At 48.9% G+C, this 21,489-nt stretch overlaps 1 protein-coding gene across 4 annotated transcripts in view; it reads left to right on the top strand.

Moving 5' to 3' along the window:
• The window catches only part of LOC121538172 (protein SOGA1-like), an 88,377-nt gene extending 67,960 nt beyond the window's left edge, over positions 1-20,417 (top strand). For 3 of the 4 annotated variants that reach the window (XM_041845972.2, XM_045207184.1, XM_045207183.1), the window contains exons 7-14: positions 4,297-4,431; positions 5,333-5,608; positions 5,802-5,951; positions 6,155-6,322; positions 14,196-14,450; positions 16,095-16,168; positions 16,277-17,897; positions 18,107-20,417. In XM_041845972.2, coding sequence (XP_041701906.2) covers positions 4,297-4,431; positions 5,333-5,608; positions 5,802-5,951; positions 6,155-6,322; positions 14,196-14,450; positions 16,095-16,168; positions 16,277-17,897; positions 18,107-18,259 — 2,832 coding nt within the window. In that variant the 3' untranslated portion in view covers positions 18,260-20,417. The remainder of the gene's footprint in view (positions 1-4,296; positions 4,432-5,332; positions 5,609-5,801; positions 5,952-6,154; positions 6,323-14,195; positions 14,451-16,094; positions 16,169-16,276; positions 17,898-18,106) is intronic. The other variant, XM_045207185.1, reaches the window with a different exon arrangement.
• The last annotated feature ends 1,072 nt before the right edge of the window (positions 20,418-21,489 follow it).

Here is a 21,489-nt window from a genome sequence, read left to right as displayed (position 1 = left end):
ATGTAGTGTGTTGGGGTGTATGTGTGAGTGTGTGGGTAGAGCCCAGTGTGTGTGCATAGAACCAGTGCAAGAGAGTTAGTGCAAAAAAGGGTCAATGTAGGTAGTCCGGGTAGCCATTTGATTGGCTATTTAGCAGTCTTCGTTAGCAGTCTTATGGCTTGGGGGTAGAAGCATTTCAGGGTCCTGTTGGTTCCAAACTTGGTGCACTGGTACCGCTTGCCGTGCAGTAGCAGAGAGAAGAGTCTATGGCTTGGGTGGCTGGAGTCTTTGACAATTATTTGGCCCTTCCTCTCACACTGCCTGGTATAGAGGTCCTAGATGGCAGGAAGCTCGGCCCCAGTGATGTACTGGACCGTACTCACCACCCTCTGTAGCGCCTTGTGGTCAAGTGCCTTGCAGTTGCCATACTAAGCGGTGATGTAGCCAGTCAAGATGCTCTCAATGGTGCAGCTGTAGAACTTGAGAATTTGAGGGTCCATGTCAAATCTTTTCAGCCTCCGGAGGGGGAAGAGGCACTGTCATGCCCTTTTCACAACTGTGTGTGTGTGTGTGTGTGTGGACACCAAGGAACTTGAAGCTCTCGACCCGCTCCACTACAGCCCCATCGATGTGTATGGGGGCGTGCTCATCTCTCCTTTTCCTGTAGTCCACGATAAGATCCTTTGTCTTGCTGACGTTGAGGGAGAGGTTGTTGTCCTTGCACTCACTGCCAGGTCTCTGACCTCCTCCCTCTAGGCAGCCCCATCGTCGTCTGTGGTAAGTCCTACCACCGTTGTGTCGTCAGCAAACTTAATGATGGTGTTGGAATCTTGCGCAGCCACACAGTTGTAGGTGAATAGGGAGTACAGGAGGAAACTAAGCACGCACCCCTGAGGGGCCTCCGTGTTGATGGTCAGCGTGCCGGATGTGTTGTTGCCTACCCTCACCACCTGGGGGCAGCCCATCAGGAAGTCTAGGATCCAGTTGCAGACGGAGGTGTTCAGTCCCAGGGTCCAAAGCTTGGGGATGAGCTTGTAGGGGACTATGGTATTGAATGCTGAGCTGTAGTCAATGAACAGCATTCTTACGTAGGTATTACATTTGTCCAGGTGGGTGAGGGCATTGTGGAGTGCAATAGAGATTGTGTCATCTGTGGATCTGTTGGGGAGGTATGCGAATTGGAGTAGGCCCATGGTGTTTGGGATGATGGTGTTGATGTGAGCCATGACCAGCCATTCAAAGCATTTCATGTCGATAGTCATTTAGGCAGGTTACCGTGGCATCTTTGGGCACAGGGACTATCGTGGTCTGCTTGAAACAAGTTGGTATTACAGACCGAGTCAGGGATGAAATGTCAGTGAAGACACATGCCAGCTGGTCAGCACATGCTCTGAGTACGCGTCCTGGTATTTTCCGTCTGGCCCCCCGGCCTTGCGAATGTTAACCTGTTTAAAGGTCTCACTCACGAGATCACATAGTCATCCGGAACAACTGGTGCTCTCATGCATGGTTCAGTGTTGCTTACCTCGAAGCGAGCATAGAAGGCATTAAGCTTCTCTGGTAGGCTTGCGTAGCTGGGCAGCTCACGGCTGGGTTTCCCTTTGTAGTCCGTGATAGTTTGCAAGCCCTGCTACATCCATCTAGCATCAGAGCCGGCTTAGTAAGATTCGACCTTACTCCTGTGACCTTAGTCCCCCCCCCAAAACATACACACTGTGCACTCCTTGATGGCCCAAGCATGTGGTTTATGCTGTCATTAGGCTTGCTTCCCTCGTTCTTTCATGTGGGTTAATCAGGCTGGAATCACGCTGCTGCTGTAAACACAATGACATCAACTCTTGAAGTGAGAAGAGGACGTGTCTGCTGCTCAGTGTTTGTTTGGCCTTTCCATAGCAGGCCTCCTTGGAAACCTGGGCTGTGAGGGGGAATCAGCAGAAGCGATGAATAGAGCAGAGAGAAACACAATCGCCACATCCCGCTCTCCTGTTACAGGATATTGCAATGTTGGTTTTATTATGTGAGAGTCGTGAAATGAAAGGTTTCTCTCTGGACTGTATTGTAGCACATAATCAGTTAGTAATCTGAACACACCACACACTTTATATACTGAGAGAACCTCATGGTTGCTGTCAGTAGGATAGTTATTAAAGGTGCAATAACTCAGTTGATTTCTCTGTATCTGCAGAATTAAAACACATTCGAAATTAAAAATGATATAATCATATTAGGCGATGACAACTATGAACTATGACAACATAGCACGCCACATTAAATTGGCTTGTGGGCCAAGTGTTTGAGATCTTTAGGCCTATTCATTTATCTCAGTAATCACTGCATCAAAGACTACTGTTGGCTTCTACACGTCATTCATCCACCCTGCTCCTCTCTTCCCTCTCAGTGATCAGTGATTAGGCTGCCAGGACAGGGACAGGGAAGTCCAGGACCAGGTCCAGGGAGGGAAGGACAGGGTCGTCGATAGAAGCGTGACAGGGCTGATGTATGGACATGGATGTGGGAGTGTTGGTGGGAACCTGGGGTCCATCAGGGTAACTGTTCTATTCACATGGTTTCAAAACGTTGTGCAACGGAAAATGAAAAGGAGCGTTTCTTATTGGACAAGTTCAGGTAGTCCCTCCACATTTCAGTCCGTTTTCTTCTGTTTGGTCCCTAATGAAGACGGCCCTGGTCTCTCCCCACTGAGTGGTGCCTCTCGTGTCCATTCCTTCCACCCAACCCTTTCAGAGTAGCTCAGTAATGTATTGTATGATAATCTGTTATTCCATTTCTTAGCCAGAATGTTAGAAATAGGGTACTATATCCTGCTCAGAAAGCTACTTAAAGGTAGACTCAGCGAAATGATGTTGCCACGAGCAGCACTGGAGATATTGAGATTAGCGAGATGTAACACTTCGCTCTCACACAGTCACACAGCCTCGCGCTTTAACTCTCTTATTTGTTGCAGAAATTGACCCATTATGCTTTTTTACTTTCTGCATTTACGTTATATCGCTGAGTCTACCTTTAAATGGGAGATTATTCTGCAGGGCAGTGGTGTGACTGACATAAAGCTGTGAAGGGCATCAGAAACTGACAGCAGGTTATCCATTTATGTACATGGAGGCTGCGTCTGAGGCTTGGCTGGGAAATGTAAGCCTTTTATACCCTTTTTATGTTCTACGAGGCAAATATGCATTGAAATTTGACGAACTTGAAAGGTCTAGCAGCTGAAATTGAGCTCCCCTCGCTCCTCAATCCCTTTGGTGAGAAATTGAGGGTGTCAAAAGTCACTTATAGAGGCTGCAGAGGTGAAGGAGGGAGCGATATACAAAAGCTGGTTATGGTGTAACTGATATACAAAATCAGCTGTAAATCGATTATGTTACTCGCTGAGCAATAGTGAGCTAGTGTCATAGCGCAATGGGGACCTACACTGACAGGAAAGTTTACTCACTCAGAAAACACAATAAGGGTAGACGAATGGTGGGTGAAATTGTACAACAACAACCAAAAATGATTCCAGCAACGCCTATCAAGCTTACATATGAAAATAAATGACATAGTATTTTCACTTATCTGGCAAATCCCTCAGAGAATCGCAAGACAAAGCATAATGGTCGCCGTCTTTATACTTCAAAACACAGCAGCAACTAGTAGCCTAACGCCATTTAAACACAGATATCCATGGCACATTATACACACAGTGGATATTAAATAATGGCATTTTCATTTTCAAACCTCTCAAGCCTTTAGAGTAATACAATTCCCTCAGGGTATTTCCGTCTTCCACAGAACATCCCAGCCCTATCACATTTTACACGCTTCATCTAATTGGCGAGAATGATTTTTTGCCGCTGAGTGATAATGAAGAGATCGAGCGGCTGGTCTTGAGCCTATCGTTATAAAGGAGGCCATTTGATTTAGCAGTTAGTGGGTTAACGGTGATGGTGGGCTGGGTCGGGGTGGCCCCCACCACGAGTTAGCGGAGGGTGAAGAAGAAGAACATTAAGAGGAACGGTCGATGCGTCTCACTCCACAGCCAAATGAAGTATGTGATGATATTTAAGATGAGGCATGTTCGTTCTACCACAGGGCCGACTGTGGGTGTAAGTGTAATGTATTATTTAACTGTGTAGCGGGGATTGTTGTTCCCTGTTTGGAGTAGAGTTATGATCAATATGTTTGTTGATGTTTGTTGTGTTATACAATCTAAAGAAGGATATTTTTTAGTTGGGAGGTGGTGTGGTGTATTTTACTCTAGCTATAATGGAGTACTTCTCTCTCTCCCTCCTTCCCTCCCTCGCTCCCTCCCTCCCTCAGCAGATCAGTGAGCTGCAGGCCCTTCTGTTGGATGCGAGGGAGACGGCTCACGGGACGCAGGAGGAACTGACTCTGGAGAGACAGGCCCCCACACAGACAGACCACACCCACAGCAGTTCTCAGACACTCACACAGGTACACACCCATAGAAATACAACTGTTCTATGTCTATGTACACAACACTGACTAAAGACAAACCCTGCTAAACCACGCAGAGCATTATTTTTTTTGTTTTTTTATATATATACTCCCCTTTATTACTTTTCAACCCGCCATCCTTTACCTACTTGGGGTAAATTAGTGAACAACAATGCTTAGGCCTCTACTTCCAGCTTATACTTACTATCTACATTTTATGGACACAGTCAATTTTACAACAATTCTATTTTATTTGTTTTTGCTCCTGAACTTCTTCTACTCTCAACCTCTCCGATCATTTTCATGATGTCCATCCGGTTTGCTTCTATATGCCATATCTTTCTAACTGTGCTCTTTCCCAAAAGCTCCCAACATACAACCTATATACTTATTATGGACACAGTATGCTTACATTATTAGTTATCTTGTTATTATTTGTTGTTATTTGTTATTAGTCCCATCCTTCAACTCCATTCAACACCTCCCATCTATCTCTTAACACCATTTGCCATATATATTTCAACTGTACTGTGATGTTTTACAAAAGTTCGGAACATTTCTATTCTCATTGTTTCTACAGATTGTGAATTAAAAATAAACATTTTTGCTCAAAGTATTATTATATTACGCAGAGCATTGTTACTGTAACGTCTTGTCGATGCTAATACAGAATATGCGCCCACTGCAGAACAGTATGGTATCGCTACTATATGTTTAACAACTGTTTATTACATACATGCACCCACTTAGCAAACAGCTAAAGCAAACTTCATAAACAACTGCTATGAAGCGCATCCCTTATAATAACAACACTGTCACTGTAGCCCTCACTAACTGGCCTGTGTCCTGTGCGTGTGTGTATGTGTGTGTATGTGTTTGTGTCTCCCTGTGTCCCCAGCTGCAGGAGGAGCACCAGAAGGCCCTGACGCGGAGGGACTTTCAGCTGCAGGAGGAGCACCAGAAGGCCCTGACGCGGAGGGACTTTCAGCTGCAGAGTCTGAGTCTGCAGACACGGCTGCAACAGAAGTTCTGGAGCCAGGAGAGGAACCTGATGGTGCAGGAGTCCCACCAGCTCAAGCAGACCTTGCTGCTGCTCAGCCTCAAGCTGCGCTGCTTCCTCAAACAGTGGCGTCTGGGACGCAAGCTGGACACGGAGGCCAAGGATGTCCTGGAGGTACAGGACTGGTGGACACCTTCTCCTTTTGAATCAGCCACTTAGCTGTGGCAGAATAGTTTGGTTGGTTGGTTGATTGGTTGGCTTGCTGGCTGATTGGCTGGATGGCTGGCTGACTGGCTGGCTGACTGATTAACTGTTTGACTGAGTGGCTGACTGACTGACAGATAATGTGCTGTGTGTTTCCCTACAGGTGAATAGTCTGAAGGACCTGTACCTGCTGCTGGAGGAGGAGAGTCTGGCCGCCCACCAGGGAGACAACAAGATGGCCGCCGCAGAGGAGCAGCCCCTCAGCCCCAGCATCTCCAAGGAGCTCTGCATGCTGGAGAAGAGCTACAAACAGGTACAGGACACACAGGGTTAACACTGGAAAATACAGTATTAATGCAATATTTGAGACTAAATGTGGCATAGAGATCCTCGAGAGATAGATAGTTAGAGATAATATAGAGGTATTATTCAGATAGTAATAATGTTAAATGTAAATATTATATTCATCTCTATGACGAGGTCATTCACTGATTCTCTATCTTGTCCGTGCCCTAGACGAGCGGCGTGAGCAGCACTCTGGCAGACCTCAAGGGAGCGCTCCAGGATCTGAGCGGAGTGCTGCGAGAGGAGCGTCAGGGCTCCCAGGAACTCACCCAGCAGTTTGCCCGTGCCAAGGCCTCCTGGGAGGTGGAGAGGACAGAGCTCTTGAGCCTCATCACCCAGGTAAGACCAGAACACCTACTGAAAGCAACTGGCATTATAATGATGTGAGCGAGCTGACACTCAATGTGGCTGACATGGTATTGTGCTAGCTAGTCTATAGAAAGCTCTGTTGCATAGTTTTAAACCTACACTCTTAGAAAAAAAGGTGCTATCTAGAACTTGAAAGGGTTCTTCGGCTGTCCCCATAGCAGAACCGTTTAAAGAACGCTTTTTGGTTGCCGTTAGAACCCTTTCTACAGAGGGTTATAAATGGAACACAATGGGTTCTACCTGGAACCAAAAAGGGTTCTCCTATGGGGAACCAAAAAGGGTTATCCGAAGAGTGTATAGCTAGTTGACCTAAAACCAACAAAAAACCCTCAACCATCAGGTGTTATTTGGCTAGTTTAGAGGCCAGGTTATTATGTAGCTTACAGACCATTATCTAGGCTTAGCATAAAGCCGCCCTGGGAGGGCAGTAATTCATCACACCTTTTAGCACCCTGGTACCACACAGACTACTGGAGAGAGAGGACAGATAATAGGACCCTAGCCACCAGGGTTACGATCTCTCCCTGTTTGGAGGTAGAGTCATTACTTTAGTGTAGATTCATGCCTGATCAGTCAGATATTCTATACCTACTGGGCCCCAATTGTTTCTCCTTTTGGCTACCTGGATGTCTGGGGCAAAGTCATTGATTGTACGGCCATTAAGTGACGTTTTGTAGTGGAACTATAGCTATCCATTCAGCATGCAGGAGAGCACACCATGAAGCTGAACACAGATCAAGTTACCCATTCATAAAGGATGACATGACCTTCCATTTGTTACAATCTACTCACTGAAAAAAGGATTATGTTACAGTTCAGTATGAATCAGTCACTGGGTATTCATTTCATCACCAATACTCATAGTGACAAATGGCTTGAAACTGCTGATATCCTTAGGTGGTGGATTTGTACCAATCTATTTGTCTGGTGTTCCGTCTGGCCGTCTGTTTTTCCCTCAGACCTCCGTTCACTGTGTGTGTGTGTGTGTGTGTGTGTGTGTGTGTGTGTGTGTGTGTGTGTGTGTGTGTGTGTGTGTGTGTGTGTGTGTGTGTGTGTGTGTGTGTGTGTGTGTGTGTGTGTGTGTGTGTGTGTGTGTGCGTGCTCGCGTGCGTGCGTGCGTGCATGTGTGTGAGAGAGGGTATCTGGCAGTGAGAGATGAGTTTAATATCCAGACGACTGCCAGCCTGAGACGTTCTCATAACAGCAGCCTCCACAATGACTTAAATGAACATGCTTTAAGACAGGCCACTGCATTACATACCAGGGGGGAAACAGAAGGAGAAAAATAGAAAAGGAATCAAGAGGAGGAGAGATGAAGAGTAATAACGAGAGAGAGAGAGAGAGAGCGAAAGAAAATGGGGGAGAAATAAACAGAGTAAGGGAGGGGGGGCGTCACAATTTACACAATTTACAACCATGGAGGAGTTTTGTCTCTCTCTTCCATGGCAGTAGTAATGTGTTGTGTGTCCGGGAGAGAGGGAGAGAGGGAGAGAGAGAGAGAGGGAGAGAGGGAGAGAGAGGGGGGAAAAATGGATAGGGAGAGAGGAAAAGGGGCTTCTTGCGCTATAGTTCTAGATCTTATGAAACTTGATACAACTAACTTCTTTTTAATTGATATTTCCTGATGAAATAAGGCCCAACATGGACTGTAGGAGCATGGCCCAGGCTGTAGCCTTGGGTGAAGCCTACATTTTGCCTTGGGTTAATTAAAGTCCTGATTTGTGTTTTGTTTGTGTCTCACAAGAAGACCCAGATGCCAATGTAGTAATTCAGTTGGAACACTTTAAAATGGCGTCACCTGTGTGAATCATGGCCATAATCAAAGCGTTGGCTCTCTTTTCCCAGTCTGGGATCATTTGTCATCTGAAAGTGCTGACAGGTGACTTTCCCCAAATGCAGTGCGGTGATTTTATTAGATCAGATTTACTGACTAACCTTTATGGCATAATTAGAGCATGATTCATTTAGTATTTCTTATTTTTTGAGAAACTCATTCATCATCTGCTGCCCCACCCTGAGAGTCATGCACGCACGCACGCACACACACACACACACACACACACACACACACACACACACACACACACACACACACACACACACACACACACACACACACACACACACACACACACACACACACACACACACACACACACACACACACACACAATTCTACAATGCCCCCTTCACTCTATAAACTATGCTGTTACTGTGCCCTTGTCTTGTGTAGACCTACTGGTCTGGTGCCCAAGATCTGGATGGCACAGCTGGGGCCAATCTCTCCCTGATCTGCTCTGCCAACCACATCAGTAGGATGGCATCCTGGCAACGTGGCATGGCACCAGCAGCTGTTGCACTGTGGAACCAGGCTTAGGGCCTAATGCCTACAGATGCCTACAGAAAACCCTTTTAGGAAGTCTGTCTAAAGTTGTTTTGGGTGGAAACTGGGGTGAATTGGGAGCATTCAAAGCAAAAGTCTTTCTCTGTGCAATAAACCTCCAGACAACTATTAAGTCACAGCCCCGCAACGCCTCACCAATAAAACTCATTAGGGATATTCATCATCAGATGAGATCAACGCTCCGTCGCCGTCGGAGACGAATGGCGTAGTCGTCCAATAGGCCGCCCAGACTCCTCCATTAGCACCATATAAGGCAGGAACCTGCAGTCGTCCCCACCATAGCGATTGATGGGGCTCCCTCCACTGAAAGCTGTGAGTTCTAATATGAGAAAAAAAACGAGACAGACTTGTAAAAAATATAAAGAGTAATCACCTCCTTGAAGCGCTGCTTGATTCATTCAAATGGGGGGATTGGAGAGAAGGGAGCGGTGGAGAAAGAGGGGAAAGAGGAGGAGAGGTGGAGAAAGGAGGGAAAGAGGAGGGAGAGGTGGAGAAAGGAGGGAAAGAGGAGGGCGAGGTGGAAAGAGGAGGGAGAGGTGGAGAAAGGAGGGAAAGAGGAGGGAGAGGTGGAGAGAGAAGGGAAAGAGGAGGGAGAGGTGGAAAGAGGAGGGAGAGGTGGAGAAAGGAGGGAAAGAGGAGGACGAGGTGGAGAGAGGAGGGCGAGGTGGAGAGAGGAGGGAAAGAAGAGGGCGAGGTGGAGAAAGGAGGGAAAGAGGAGGACGAGGTGGAGAGAGGAGGGAAAGAGGAGGGAGAGGTGGAGAAAGGAGGGAAAGAGGAGGGCAAGGTGGAGAGAGGAGTGAAAGAGGAGGGAGAGGTGGAGAAAGGGTGGAGAGAGGAGGATAAGACTAGGGCGAGGTGGAGAAAGGAGGGAAAGAGGAGGGCGAGGTGGAGAGAGGAGGGAAAGAAGAGGGCGAGGTGGAGAGAGGAGGGAAAGAGGAGGGAGATGTGGAGAGAGGAGGGAAAGAGGAGGGCAAGGTGGAGAGAGGAGGGAAAGAGGAGGGCGAGGTGGAGAGAGGAGGGAGAGGTGGAGAAAGGAGGGAAAGAGGAGGGCGAGGTGGAGAGAGGAGGGAAAGAGAAGGGTGAGGTGGAGAGAGGAGGGAAAGAGGAGGGCGAGGTGGAGAGAGGAGGGAAAGAGGAGGGAGAGGTGGAGAAAGGAGGGAAAGAGGAGGGAGAGAGGAGGGAAAGGAGGACGAGGTGGAGAAAGGGGGGAAAGAGGAGGGTGAGGTGGAGAGAGGAGGGAAAGAGGAGGGAGAGGTGGAGAGAGGAGGGAAAGAGGAGCGCAAGGTTGGGAGAGGAGGGAAAGAGGAGGTAGAGGTGGAGAGAGGAGGGAGAGGTGGAGAGAGGAGGGAAAGAGGAGGGTGAGGTGGAGAGAGGAGGGAAAGAGGAGGGTGAGGTGGAGAGAGGAGGGCAAGGTGGAGAGAGGAGGGAAAGAGGAGGTAGAGGTGGAGAATGGAGGGAAAGAGGGGGGAGATGTGGAGAGAGGAGGGAAAGAGCAGGGAGAGGTGGAGAGAGGAGGGACAGAGGAGGGAGTGGTGGAGAAAGGAGGGAAAGAGGAGGGAGAGGTGGAGAGAAGAGGGAAAGAGGAGGGAGTGGTGGAGAGAGGAGGGAAAGAGGAGGGCGAGGTGGAGAGAGGAGGGAAAGAGGAGGGCGAGGTGGAGAGAGGAGGGAAAGAGGAGGTAGAGGTGGAGAGAGGAGGGAAAGAGTAGGGCAAGGTGGAGAGACAAGGGAAAGAGGAGGTAGAGGTGGAGAGCGGAGGGAAAGAGGAGGGCAAGGTTGGGAGAGGAGGGAAATAGGACGGCAAGGTGGAGAGAGGAGGGAAAGAGGAGGTAGAGGTGGAGAGAGGAGGGAAAGAGGAGGTAGAGGTGGAGAGAGGAGGGAAAGAGGAGGGATATGTGGAGAGAGGAGGGAAAGAGGAGGTAGAGGTGGAGAGGGGAGGGACAGAGGAGGGAGTGTTGGAGAGAGGAGGGAAAGAGGAGGGAGAGGTGGAGAGAAGAGTGAAAGAGGAGGGAGTGGTGGAGAGAGGAGGGAAAGAGGAGGGCGAGGTGGAGAGAGGAGGGCGAGGTGGAGAAAGGAGGGAAAGAGGAGGGAGAGGTGGAGAGAAGAGGGAAAGAGGAGGGAGTGGTGGAGAGAGGAGGGAAAGAGGAGGGCGAGGTGGAGAGAGGAGGTAAAGAGGAGGGCGAGGTGGAGAAAGGAGGGAAAGAGGAGGTAGAGGTGGAGAGAGGAGGGAAAGAATAGAGCAAGGTGGAGAGACAAGGGAAAGAGGAGGTGGAGAGCGGAGGGAAAGAGGAGGGAGAGGTGGAGAGAGGAGGGAAAGAGGAGGGAGAGAGGAGTGAAAGAGGAGGACGAGGTGGAGAAAGGGGGGAAAGAGGAGGGCGAGGTGGAGAGAGGAGGGAAAGAGGAGGGAGAGGTGGAGAGAGGAGGGAAAGAGGAGGGCAAGGTTGGGAGAGGAGGGAAAGAGGAGGTAGAGGTGGAGAGAGGAGGGCGAGGTGGAGAGAGGAGGGAAAGAGGAGGGCAAGGTGGAGAGAGGAGGGAAAGAGGAGGGCAAGGTTGGGAGAGGAGGGAAAGAGGAGGTAGAGGTGGAGAGAGGAGGGAAAGAGGAGGGCGAGGTGGAGAGAGGAGGGAAAGAGGAGGGAAAGAGGAGGAAGAGGTGGAGAGAGGAGGGAAAGAGGAGGGCAAGGTTGGGAGAGGAGGGAAATAGGACGGCAAGGTGGAGAGAGGAGGGAAAGAGGAGGTAGAGGTGGAGAGAGGAGGGAAAGAGGAGGTAGAGGTGGAGAGAGGAGGGAAAGAGGAGGGATATGTGGAGAGAGGAGGGAAAGAGGAGGGAGAGGTGGAGAGAGGAGGGACAGAGGAGGGAGTGTTGGAGAGAGGAGGGAAAGAGGAGGGAGAGGTGGAGAGAAGAGTGAAAGAGGAGGGAGTGGTGGAGAGAGGAGGGAAAGAGGAGGGCGAGGTGGAGAGAGGAGGGCGAGGTGGAGAAAGGAGGGAAAGAGGAGGGAGAGGTGGAGAGAAGAGGGAAAGAGGAGGGAGTGGTGGAGAGAGGAGGGAAAGAGGAGGGCGAGGTGGAGAGAGGAGGGAAAGAGGAGGGCGAGGTGGAGAAAGGAGGGAAAGAGGAGGTAGAGGTGGAGAGAGGAGGGAAAGAATAGAGCAAGGTGGAGAGACAAGGGAAAGAGGAGGTGGAGAGCGGAGGGAAAGAGGAGGGAGAGGTGGAGAGAGGAGGGAAAGAGGAGGGAGAGAGGAGTGAAAGAGGAGGACGAGGTGGAGAAAGGGGGGAAAGAGGAGGGCGAGGTGGAGAGAGGAGGGAAAGAGGAGGGAGAGGTGGAGAGAGGAGGGAAAGAGGAGGGCAAGGTTGGGAGAGGAGGGAAAAGAGGAGGTAGAGGTGGAGAGAGGAGGGCGAGGTGGAGAGAGGAGGGAAAGAGGAGGGCAAGGTGGAGAGAGGAGGGAAAGAGGAGGGCAAGGTTGGGAGAGGAGGGAAAGAGGAGGTAGAGGTGGAGAGAGGAGGGAAAGAGGAGGGCGAGGTGGAGAGAGGAGGGAAAGAGGAGGGCAAGGTGGAGAGAGGAGGGAAAGAGGAGGTAGAGTTGGAGAGAGGAGGGAAAGAGGAGGTAGAGGTGGAGAGACGAGGGAAAGAGGAGGTAGAGGTGGAGAGAGGAGGGAAAGAGGAGGGAGATGTGGAGAGAGGAGGGAAAGAGGAGGGAGAGGTGGAGAGAGGAGGGACAAAGAAGGGAGTGGTGGAGAGAAGAGGGAAAGAGGAGGGAGAGGTGGAGAGAAGAGGGAAAGAGGAGGGAGTGGTGGAGAGAGGAGGGAAAGAGGAGTGCGAGGTGGAGAGAGGAGGGAAAGAGGAGGGCGAGGTGGAGAAAGGAGGGAAAGAGGAGGTAGAGGTGGAGAGAGGAGGTAGAGGTGGAGAGAGGAGGGAAAGAGGAGGAGAATGAAGGGAGAAACGTAGCGGGCTTCTTCAGCTGTTGTCTCTTTAATGTGACTGATAGTTTCCAGGTTTTCTCTCCGTTTTCTCTTCCGCCTCAAAAACAAGGGATGACTTATTCAAATTGTCAGCATCTACTGTTGTTCTTTATTTATAGGGCTTTCTCATTGCTTCGCTCCATATCTGGTTTTATAGAGGGAGGAATACTAAAGAGCAAATAAAGTCTGTTTAGATATTCACATTCGTGATGCACGGGTCAGATGTTTGTTCACACACACCCACCCGCAATTGCTAATTACCCATCCGCAATCACCCCACTATATGTGATAAAGTGAAAATCTGATCCTAACTCACAAATATAGAAAATGTGCTGTACAGTTCCTTTTTTCTCTCTTAAAAAATTATTGAACAATGACGTTTTCCTTCAACATTTACTCATTTATTTAATTAATATTTATGCCTATTGAACAGTAGCTTAATGTGTTGCTGAAACAACAAATGTCAAACAATAGCCTAAATTGACACCTTGCACATGCTTTTGTGAAAAAATAGTCAAACAATAAATCAGATATTGGTCATGCTTTTGTGAAAATACACTGTACAATTGGGATACTTTTCCCTTGAACAATTAAGTGAACAATTATGTTTTTCTTGAGCATTTAGCCCTATTCATTGGAAAAGGCTTATTGGACGGTAGCCTATCGTTTTGCTGAAACGAAACAAAATGTGAAATGGGCTAATAGCCTATACCGGCATATGAATGTAAAAAAAAAATTGAATAAAAAAATTAATAGGCATAGAAAATAAATAGGATATAACGTAACATAAAGTTGAGAAAATCTAAGTACCCACTGTCCAGTTATGAAGTTATAATTGCTTACTTTGTCTTTCTTTTGCAGCACTGTTGAGAAACAGAATAGCGTCCACTGTGCCAGGTTTCAGTCAGTGCGGGTAAAATTAGGACCTAAAGCTTAGGCTTACGCACCAATGCCAAATAAAAAATTATGAAAGAAAAATCATCAATATAGCCTATAGATATGAATTGCACAAGAATTATACATACATTTTTTTATGCATTGTTTTCTCTTTATTCAACCCGCCCGCCACCCACCGCCCTTCATCCACATAATATTTCATGACCCTAAACCCGCCCGCCCCGCAGATATAACCACAGCGACTGCGGGTTATGAGTCAACCCACGCACCACTAATTCAGATAAACACTAACAGTTGTTCTCAGAGAAAGAAAGAAAGAAAGAAAGAAAGAAAGAAAGAAAGAAAGAAAGAAAGAAAGAAAGAAAGTGAGAAAGAAAGAGATAGAAAAGTATCTAGAGTGTAAATCAGTGAGAGAGAGTGGAATTCAGGAAGTGTCTGTTTTTCTGCAATTGGGTATTTCATCACCTGTAGGCCTACATCTAATTTAGCTGTTCAGAAATGCATGGAACAAGAACTTGTGCACCAACCGCACTACATCCCCCATAATTCGTCATGTTCATCAACCTCACCCCCTCTGTCACCCCCTTCCAGCTGGAGAGCAAGTTGGGCCAAGCTGCGCTGGCCGGGGAGGAGAAGGACCTCCAAGGACCTCCCGACCTGAAGATGGCCCTGAAGAGGGATCGTGAGGAGTACCAGCACCTCCTGGCCGACTCGTACGCCGCCGTCATGGACCTGACCAAGCAGCTGCAGATGGGAGAGAGGAACTGGAGCCGTGAGAAGCTGGAGCTTCTAGAGCACTTCAGTCAGGAGAGAGGCCAGTGGGAGCAGAGGCTACAGAACAAGATGGTAACTTGATTTCGTTGCACCTCAGAGCTTCTACTCTGCTAGCATAGTCTAGTAGTCTGGCATAACCATGTATATTGAGAGTGACACTTAGCCATAACATTTTACATTTTAGTCATTTAGCAGACGCTCTTATCCAGAGCGAATTACAGGTAGTGAGTGCATACATTTTTCATACTGGCCCCCCGTGGGAATCGAACCCACAACCCTGGCATTGCAAACGCCATGCTCTACCAACTGAGCTACACGGGGCCTGAAATAAAAACAAGAGTTTCTATTGGACAAATTAAGGTATGTTTAACCCCGCTCGTTCCACTTGCTTCCGTTTAAGAAACGTTTTTCAACAGAATCAGCAGAATGAATACACCCCTGATCACGTGTAAACACAGTTCACTTTAATAGCAGCCATGTTGTATTCCTTCTCACATCTATGCGCTCTCCTCCTTTCATATTTTCTCTTCGTTTTTGTATATTTTCTCAGATGTATGTAACTTTTGAAGCCAAACCAGATCATAACCGCTACACACAGCCTACATAAGTATTGAGAGTGACACTGACTATCCTTGTGACATCTAATGACTATCCTCTTTTTCCTTCCTCAAGGTGGTATTTTGATGGGGTGGAATGGGAGGTTGTCACTGGTAGGACATTGTGGGCTTGTATGCATTACGGTACTCTATTTGGTTGAGTGTTTTCCATAGAGCTTTCACTGTGGGGCAGATGACTGGCCAGTAGAGGAATGCAAGGAGAGACTGCATGCTGCTGAACATGAGTGTGTCTGCTGCGTGGTCTAACCACACTGGAGGCTTGTGTGTGTGTGTGTGTGTGTGTGTGTGTGCTTGGTATAGTCTGAATGGCCCTACTACCAGCCCAGCCTCATTACCTGTGTCTGTCTGGCTGTCATCCAGTCTATCCCAAGCTGACTGGCTGGTCTTGGAAAATAGGACTGTCTCTCTCTCGCTCCAATACTCATTGTGGCAGAAAACCGCACAGGAAGCATAGCACTGAGGCCAAGCACACAAGAGGACATGTCATTATTTCAGACAGACGTCTCTTTCGCTCTCAACTATTTTCTCCAATCTGTCGTAGCCCTACTGTTGGTTTTGTTCGTTGTGCTTCAACATACCCTGAAAACAAAATCTGTTTAACAAAACAAACAAGTTGTTTCTTTTCCTTCATGATGTAGACAGCAGTCATGTACTGTATGATTACATTGAACCTCCCCCATCCTTCCTCTTCTTCCTTCCTCCCTTCCCTCCCCTCCTCTCTCCCCCTTCCTCCTCTCTCCTTCCCCCTCTCCCTCCCCTCTCCTCTCCTATTTCCTCCCTCCCCCTCTGAAAGGAAATGGTTTAGGTTGTGTGAATGTGTGAGTGTGTGTGTGTGTGTGTGTGTGTGTGTGTGTGTGTGTGTGTGTGTGTGTGTGTGTGTGTGTGTGTGTGTGTGTGTGTGAGCTCATCTCCCTGCGAGCTGAAAGGTCCTGAGTCAGTGTCACTACATGGACAGCGAGCCCTCTGTCAGGGAGAGATACTGTATGTCCTTCATGATGGCCACATCCTCCTCATGTCCTCCATTAAACACTACCTATAAAACCTAACGGCCTGGCTGGGCAGGCAACTTAAAACCTCTCCTTGTTTCTCTCCCTTACAGTCTATGCACGACAAAACTACCTCCGAAAGGGAAACTGCAACAGATGCTGTTACAAATGGAAGCAATTTACTAAGGTAACATTGGCTTTGAATGTATACAAAACTCTACATTTCAGTTATCATGAAAAATAAATAGTAGTAGCTGAAAAATAATGTTGAATGATATAATTTTTCTTCTCCCAGGACCAAATCCATCCCGTCCATGCCAGAGTTGGAGGGTCTGCTGGAGGCCTGTCCTTTCCTTCCGGGTCAGGAGGTCAACGGGACAGCCAATGAGAAGGGAGAGAAGGACCAGCCCAACACCCAGGCCCCTCCCCTTCCAGCCCACACAGACCTGGGTGACCTAACCAGGAGGAACTGGAAGTACCTGACCAATGAGGTGGCTATGATGGAGCAGGGTGATACCCCCTTCAAGACATGGGACTGCCCCAGCTCCCCCAGTAGTTTCCTGGGCCTGGGGAGCATCCAGAGGAGCTACACGGCCCCCGACAAGACCGGCATCCGTATCTACTACAGCCCCCCCACCATGCGCCGTATGGAGAGGATGCTGGCCAAGGAGAAGCAGGACAAACCTCAAGCCCAGCAAGGCCACCTGTCCCGGGCTTCAACTCCGTCAGACGCTGGGGCCCTGGAGGGCCAGCCTTCTTCTTCCTCCTCTGCCTCCTCCTCCTCTTCGTCCTACGACCAGTGGCTGAGCTCTCTGTCCAACCAGCACAGGGACCTTCTGGAGAACAGCAGTGTGGGTGCGGGGGTGGCGCCCTTCCACGGCTTGGAGATCTCTGCCAACCTCTCGGACGACATGAAGGAGATGACCAACTGCGTGCGCCAGGCCATCCGCTCCAGCTCTCTGGAGAGGAAGTGCAGCAAGGACGCAGGCAGCCAGACGGTGTTGGTGTCTAGCCGCTCCACCCAGACGGCCCAGTTTGTGACTGTGGGACTGCAGACGGACGGGCTCGGGTCTCGAGGGGTAGGGAGCCTCCACACTAAGTCCTCCTGGTCCCCCCGGCCTTCGTCCTCACTGGCCTCGGCCCGCTCACGCCACATCTCCTCGTCCCTGGATAAGGTGCACAGCCGCATCGACAGGCCCTGCTGCTCACCCAAGTACGGCTCCCCCAAGCTTCAGCGCCGCATCTCCGCCTCCTCCTCCAAGCTGGACGGAGGAGGGTCGTCCTCGGCATCCTCCCGTGATCGCAGCCTGTGGAACCTGCACCAGCGCTCCTCGACCTCCAGTGGCTCGGCCTGGGCCCGCTCCACCACCACCAGAGACAGCCCTGTGCTCAGTGGCCTCAATGACGGCCTGTCCAGCCTGTTCAGCGTGGTGGAGCACTCAGGCAGCGTGGAGTCCCTATGGAAGAGTGAGCCGGGGGCCAGCCCAGCCCGCCAGGCAGCAGGGAAGCCCTCTGGCCCTGGCCCTGGCCCTGGCCCTGGCCCTGGCCCTGGCCCTGGCCCTGGCCCTGGCCCAGACACCGGAGCCCAGAAATACGGCCCCTTCCAGGAATTCTTCAGGAACGTGTGCGGCCGGACCGGGACGCCCATGCCCGGGGGAGGGGAGAGAGGGCAGAGGGAGGTGGGGGCCATGGATGAGCCAAAGCCAGAGTGCCTCTCCGGGGCCTCGCTGGTGGGGAACGACAGTGTCACCAAGATCGTCAACAAGAGGTTCATGAGACAGATGCCCAGGGAGGAGCTTGGGGCCACCGCCAGGGACCCCACCGCCAGGGACCCCACCGCCAGGGACCCCACCGCCAGGGACCCCACCACCAGGGATCCCACTGCCAGGGACCTGACCATGAGCTCCAGCATGGAGGTAGGTTCCACACACACAGACACACTCACACACAGAGAGACAGGGGCACACATACACTCACACAGAGACAGGGGTATACACATGAACGCGCGCCACACACACACACCCACACACACAGGACATCATATCCAAGCGTATTATTTAAACAGCTTTGTCTTTCATTGGATTGGATTATAACATAACTATGTACTGTCTCCTACCTGTCCCAGGATGCAGTGTGTGATTGCACCTCCCAGGCTCTGACTTCCTGCTTCGTCCGGCCCTCCCGCTCGGCCACACGCCATTCACTGGGCCACTGCATGCACCTCTCCCAGGAGTCTCCAACGGCAACAGAGGAGAGATTGGATCCAAACAATGAGTGATGGATCAGAGAGAGCACGGAAGCTCACACTGCCACACACACACATGTACATACATGCTGCCTCGCCAACAGACTGCCACATACTACAGTACAGTACTGTCACAAAACTTACACACGCAAACATCTTGGCTACACACACACATATATATATATATACACCTGCAAACCGCCACACAAACACACTGCCACATGCATAATGTACATACACACAATCCTCCACAAACTGCCACACAGAATCACTGTCACATGCACGCGCACACGCACATACACAGATGTCTACATTGGAACTCAACCCAAGCAGCACATTCTATTGCCAAGGACAAAGGAAGACCACAATCTCCTAGGATTCCTCTTTGACCACCATAACCACTATCAACTACCAGCAGGACAACCCCACTTCACACACTACTCCCTATATAGTGCAGTATTTAGGGAATAGGGTGCCATTTTGGATGCAGACAGTGTGTGGAATTATATAATGTCAGAACCCACAACACTCTACTTTACTTGGAATTGCACAGGGGAAAACATACTGGACTATTGAATACTGGACTACTAGAAAGTGGTCTGGGAGAAGAACCTCTTTCCTCTTTCCAACCGACAGGGATATGAGGCGGTTGGTTAGCTGCCTGGAGAGGGACCACTTGGGAATGCTCCCAATCCCAATCCCTACCCAACACCAGTCCCTTCCCAACCCGACATCTGGAGACCACTGTCCAAACATCCTCCCCAACACCAAGCAGAGGATTCTACTGGTGTGGACCACCTCTTGCCATTGTCAACCACCAACCATCAAAAAACGTCCGTTCAACGTTTCATCATTTCTTTATGTCAACTGCCTGATGTTATGCCTGTCGTTTTTCCAAAAGACTTGAATCCGATGTAGGGATAGGACATTGACGTTGTTATGATGTACCACGTATGATATGATCCTATGTTTTCTAAAGGTTGTTTGAAGGTTTGTCATCTGGCTGCCACACATTGATAGTATGGTGGTTAAGACTATGAGTGGTGTCTTCTGTGTGTACTGTAGGCTGTATGTGTATAGGAGGATCTATACTCAGTCTAAACCCAGCTGTAAAGATAACTCCCTGCCAGGAAAAAACACAAACTCCTTGTCTCATTTTGAGACAAAATGCATTCCTTTGTTAAGTTACAATTCCAATGACACTCTGGGTAATCTGTTAACTTGTGCGTGTGTTTCTCCTTCATCGACTGTCAGTGTGTTCCTGACCTCTTTTCTCCTGCTTTGTGTAACAACGTCCTCTACAGAAGGCTAGCTCATTACTTTCTCACGTCATCACTCAATTCTTGAGATACTTTGTGTAATATGTTTAATGAAAAACTGTATTATCTTGCAAATGGGGGGCGAACAAAAGCCCCTGTTGTGAAGAGGGTTATTTGTACCTTGAAATGAAATCCGAGACGAGAGAGACTGAGAAATTGTCTAGTTAGATTTGATTGATTCCTTCCATTTTGGAGTGTCTCTCTAAGGTCTGATAGCTGTCAATCAGTCTGTTACTATGGTGACTGTTGTAGTGTTGACTTTGAAGTGCCTGATAGACTAGGTCAGCTCGCACCAAACTGCACGTCACAACTAGAACCCCAGATTGTTGTTCATATAATGATTTTAGACACAAGGGGGATATACAGTATACTGTACTCTTATGTACGTCATTCAGAAGTAACAAGTCATCACCAACTCTTAAAAGCACGGAGAGAGAGCGAAAGGTTTACGTTCTTTTGATACCAAGGAACTTTTTTCAGAGAAGTAAATTATTTGTATTTTTTTTATATATATATATATAAATGTTTATATCTGTTTGTTTTTTCTCTCGGTTTGCAATGGTGCTGAACTAATAGTGCAGATTCTTCCCTCATTTTAAAAAGTGCTTTTTACAAGGCTTTTAGGTAAGAGAAAAGGCTCAGTTTTTCCTATATTGGCAGTGGCACACAGTATTCTATATAAATGGATGTTGGTTAGGAGTCAGTCCCTGGCAGGAGCGTTAATGATGAGCATGTCACTGTCGTAAAAACACTGATTTGGCCATTACCCATGAGAGCCTCAATGAATGTGTAACACGAACATACACACACCACATCTCTCCCCCCCCCCTCGCTCTCTTTCTCCCCCTTCTCACTCTCTCTTGTTCTCTCTGTCTTTCCTCCTGTCTCTCTCCCCCTCTCTTGCTCTACCCTCGCTCTCTCTCTTCACCCCTTCTCTCTCTGTTATCTCTTCCCGACCTTCTTTCTTTCTCTCTAACTCTTTCTTGCTCTCTCTTGCTCTCTCTCTTCCCCATCTCTCTTGCTCTCTCTCTTCCCCCTCTCTCTCTCCCCCCCTCTCTTTCACTCTCTCACTCCCCCCCTCTCTCTCCCCCCTCCTCTCTCTTTCACTCTCTCTCGCTCTCTCTCTCTCTCCAGAAGCTGAGTTAACATGGGCAGTCAGCAGGCTCTTTTGTGTGTTGCGCTTCTTGTTGTAAGAACAGGGCATTATAGTAGTAGGCTTTAAATTACCTTGTGGTTCAGACCCACAGTCTCTCCCAGGCCCAGCCATCCAACCAATGACGAGCATGATTCCAGTCCACACAGATAGACTAACTGGTCTGGTTCCTCCTGCCTTTGATAGAAGCTGCTGCCAAACCCATCCTCTGCTACCTCCCTGCCCTCCTCACAAATAGGAGGCCCTTTGACCTGGAAGAACTAAATGTAATACCTACCTGCCCGAGGCCCACCATGTTTGTTGTGTTGTCATTAATAAGGTCACTAGAGTGCCTTTCTAAAATAACGTTGTCTTGGTGAGCAGCAGCTCTTTTGACAACTGCCTTGCCCAGTTAGCTACGGTCCCGTGGTCCAGATAGATACAGACTGTGTACAGTCAAGTTAGGATCAGTGTTATAGGCTTACTCTTCAAGGCTCTGCCATCTCATTGTCATCAAAACATAAAGTGTTATACAGTATCAAAGACCACTATGCTCTTCTACTTTCCCAAAACAATTAACTGAGCACACGAAGTCCTGAATTATGTAGATTTAAAGGGAACTGAAAATATGATGATATGCTTCTTCTTAATACACTTCAGGTTTTTATGTTTACAGTAAAGGTCTTTCCTCTTGTGTTTTTGAAGTTGTTTCGGTCTAATTTAGCTTTCTGGCAGGTTCATATGTCAGGCTCCTCCCCCTCAGGTAACAGCAGCTGGTCACACGGCAGGTAGCCAATGATAGGAGAGAGCCT

Source organism: Coregonus clupeaformis, chromosome 24, assembly GCF_020615455.1.
Source record: "Coregonus clupeaformis isolate EN_2021a chromosome 24, ASM2061545v1, whole genome shotgun sequence".
NCBI lineage: Eukaryota > Metazoa > Chordata > Actinopteri > Salmoniformes > Salmonidae > Coregonus > Coregonus clupeaformis.
Note: the sequence above shows the minus strand (reverse complement) of the source record. Positions and strands in the feature narration are given on the sequence as shown.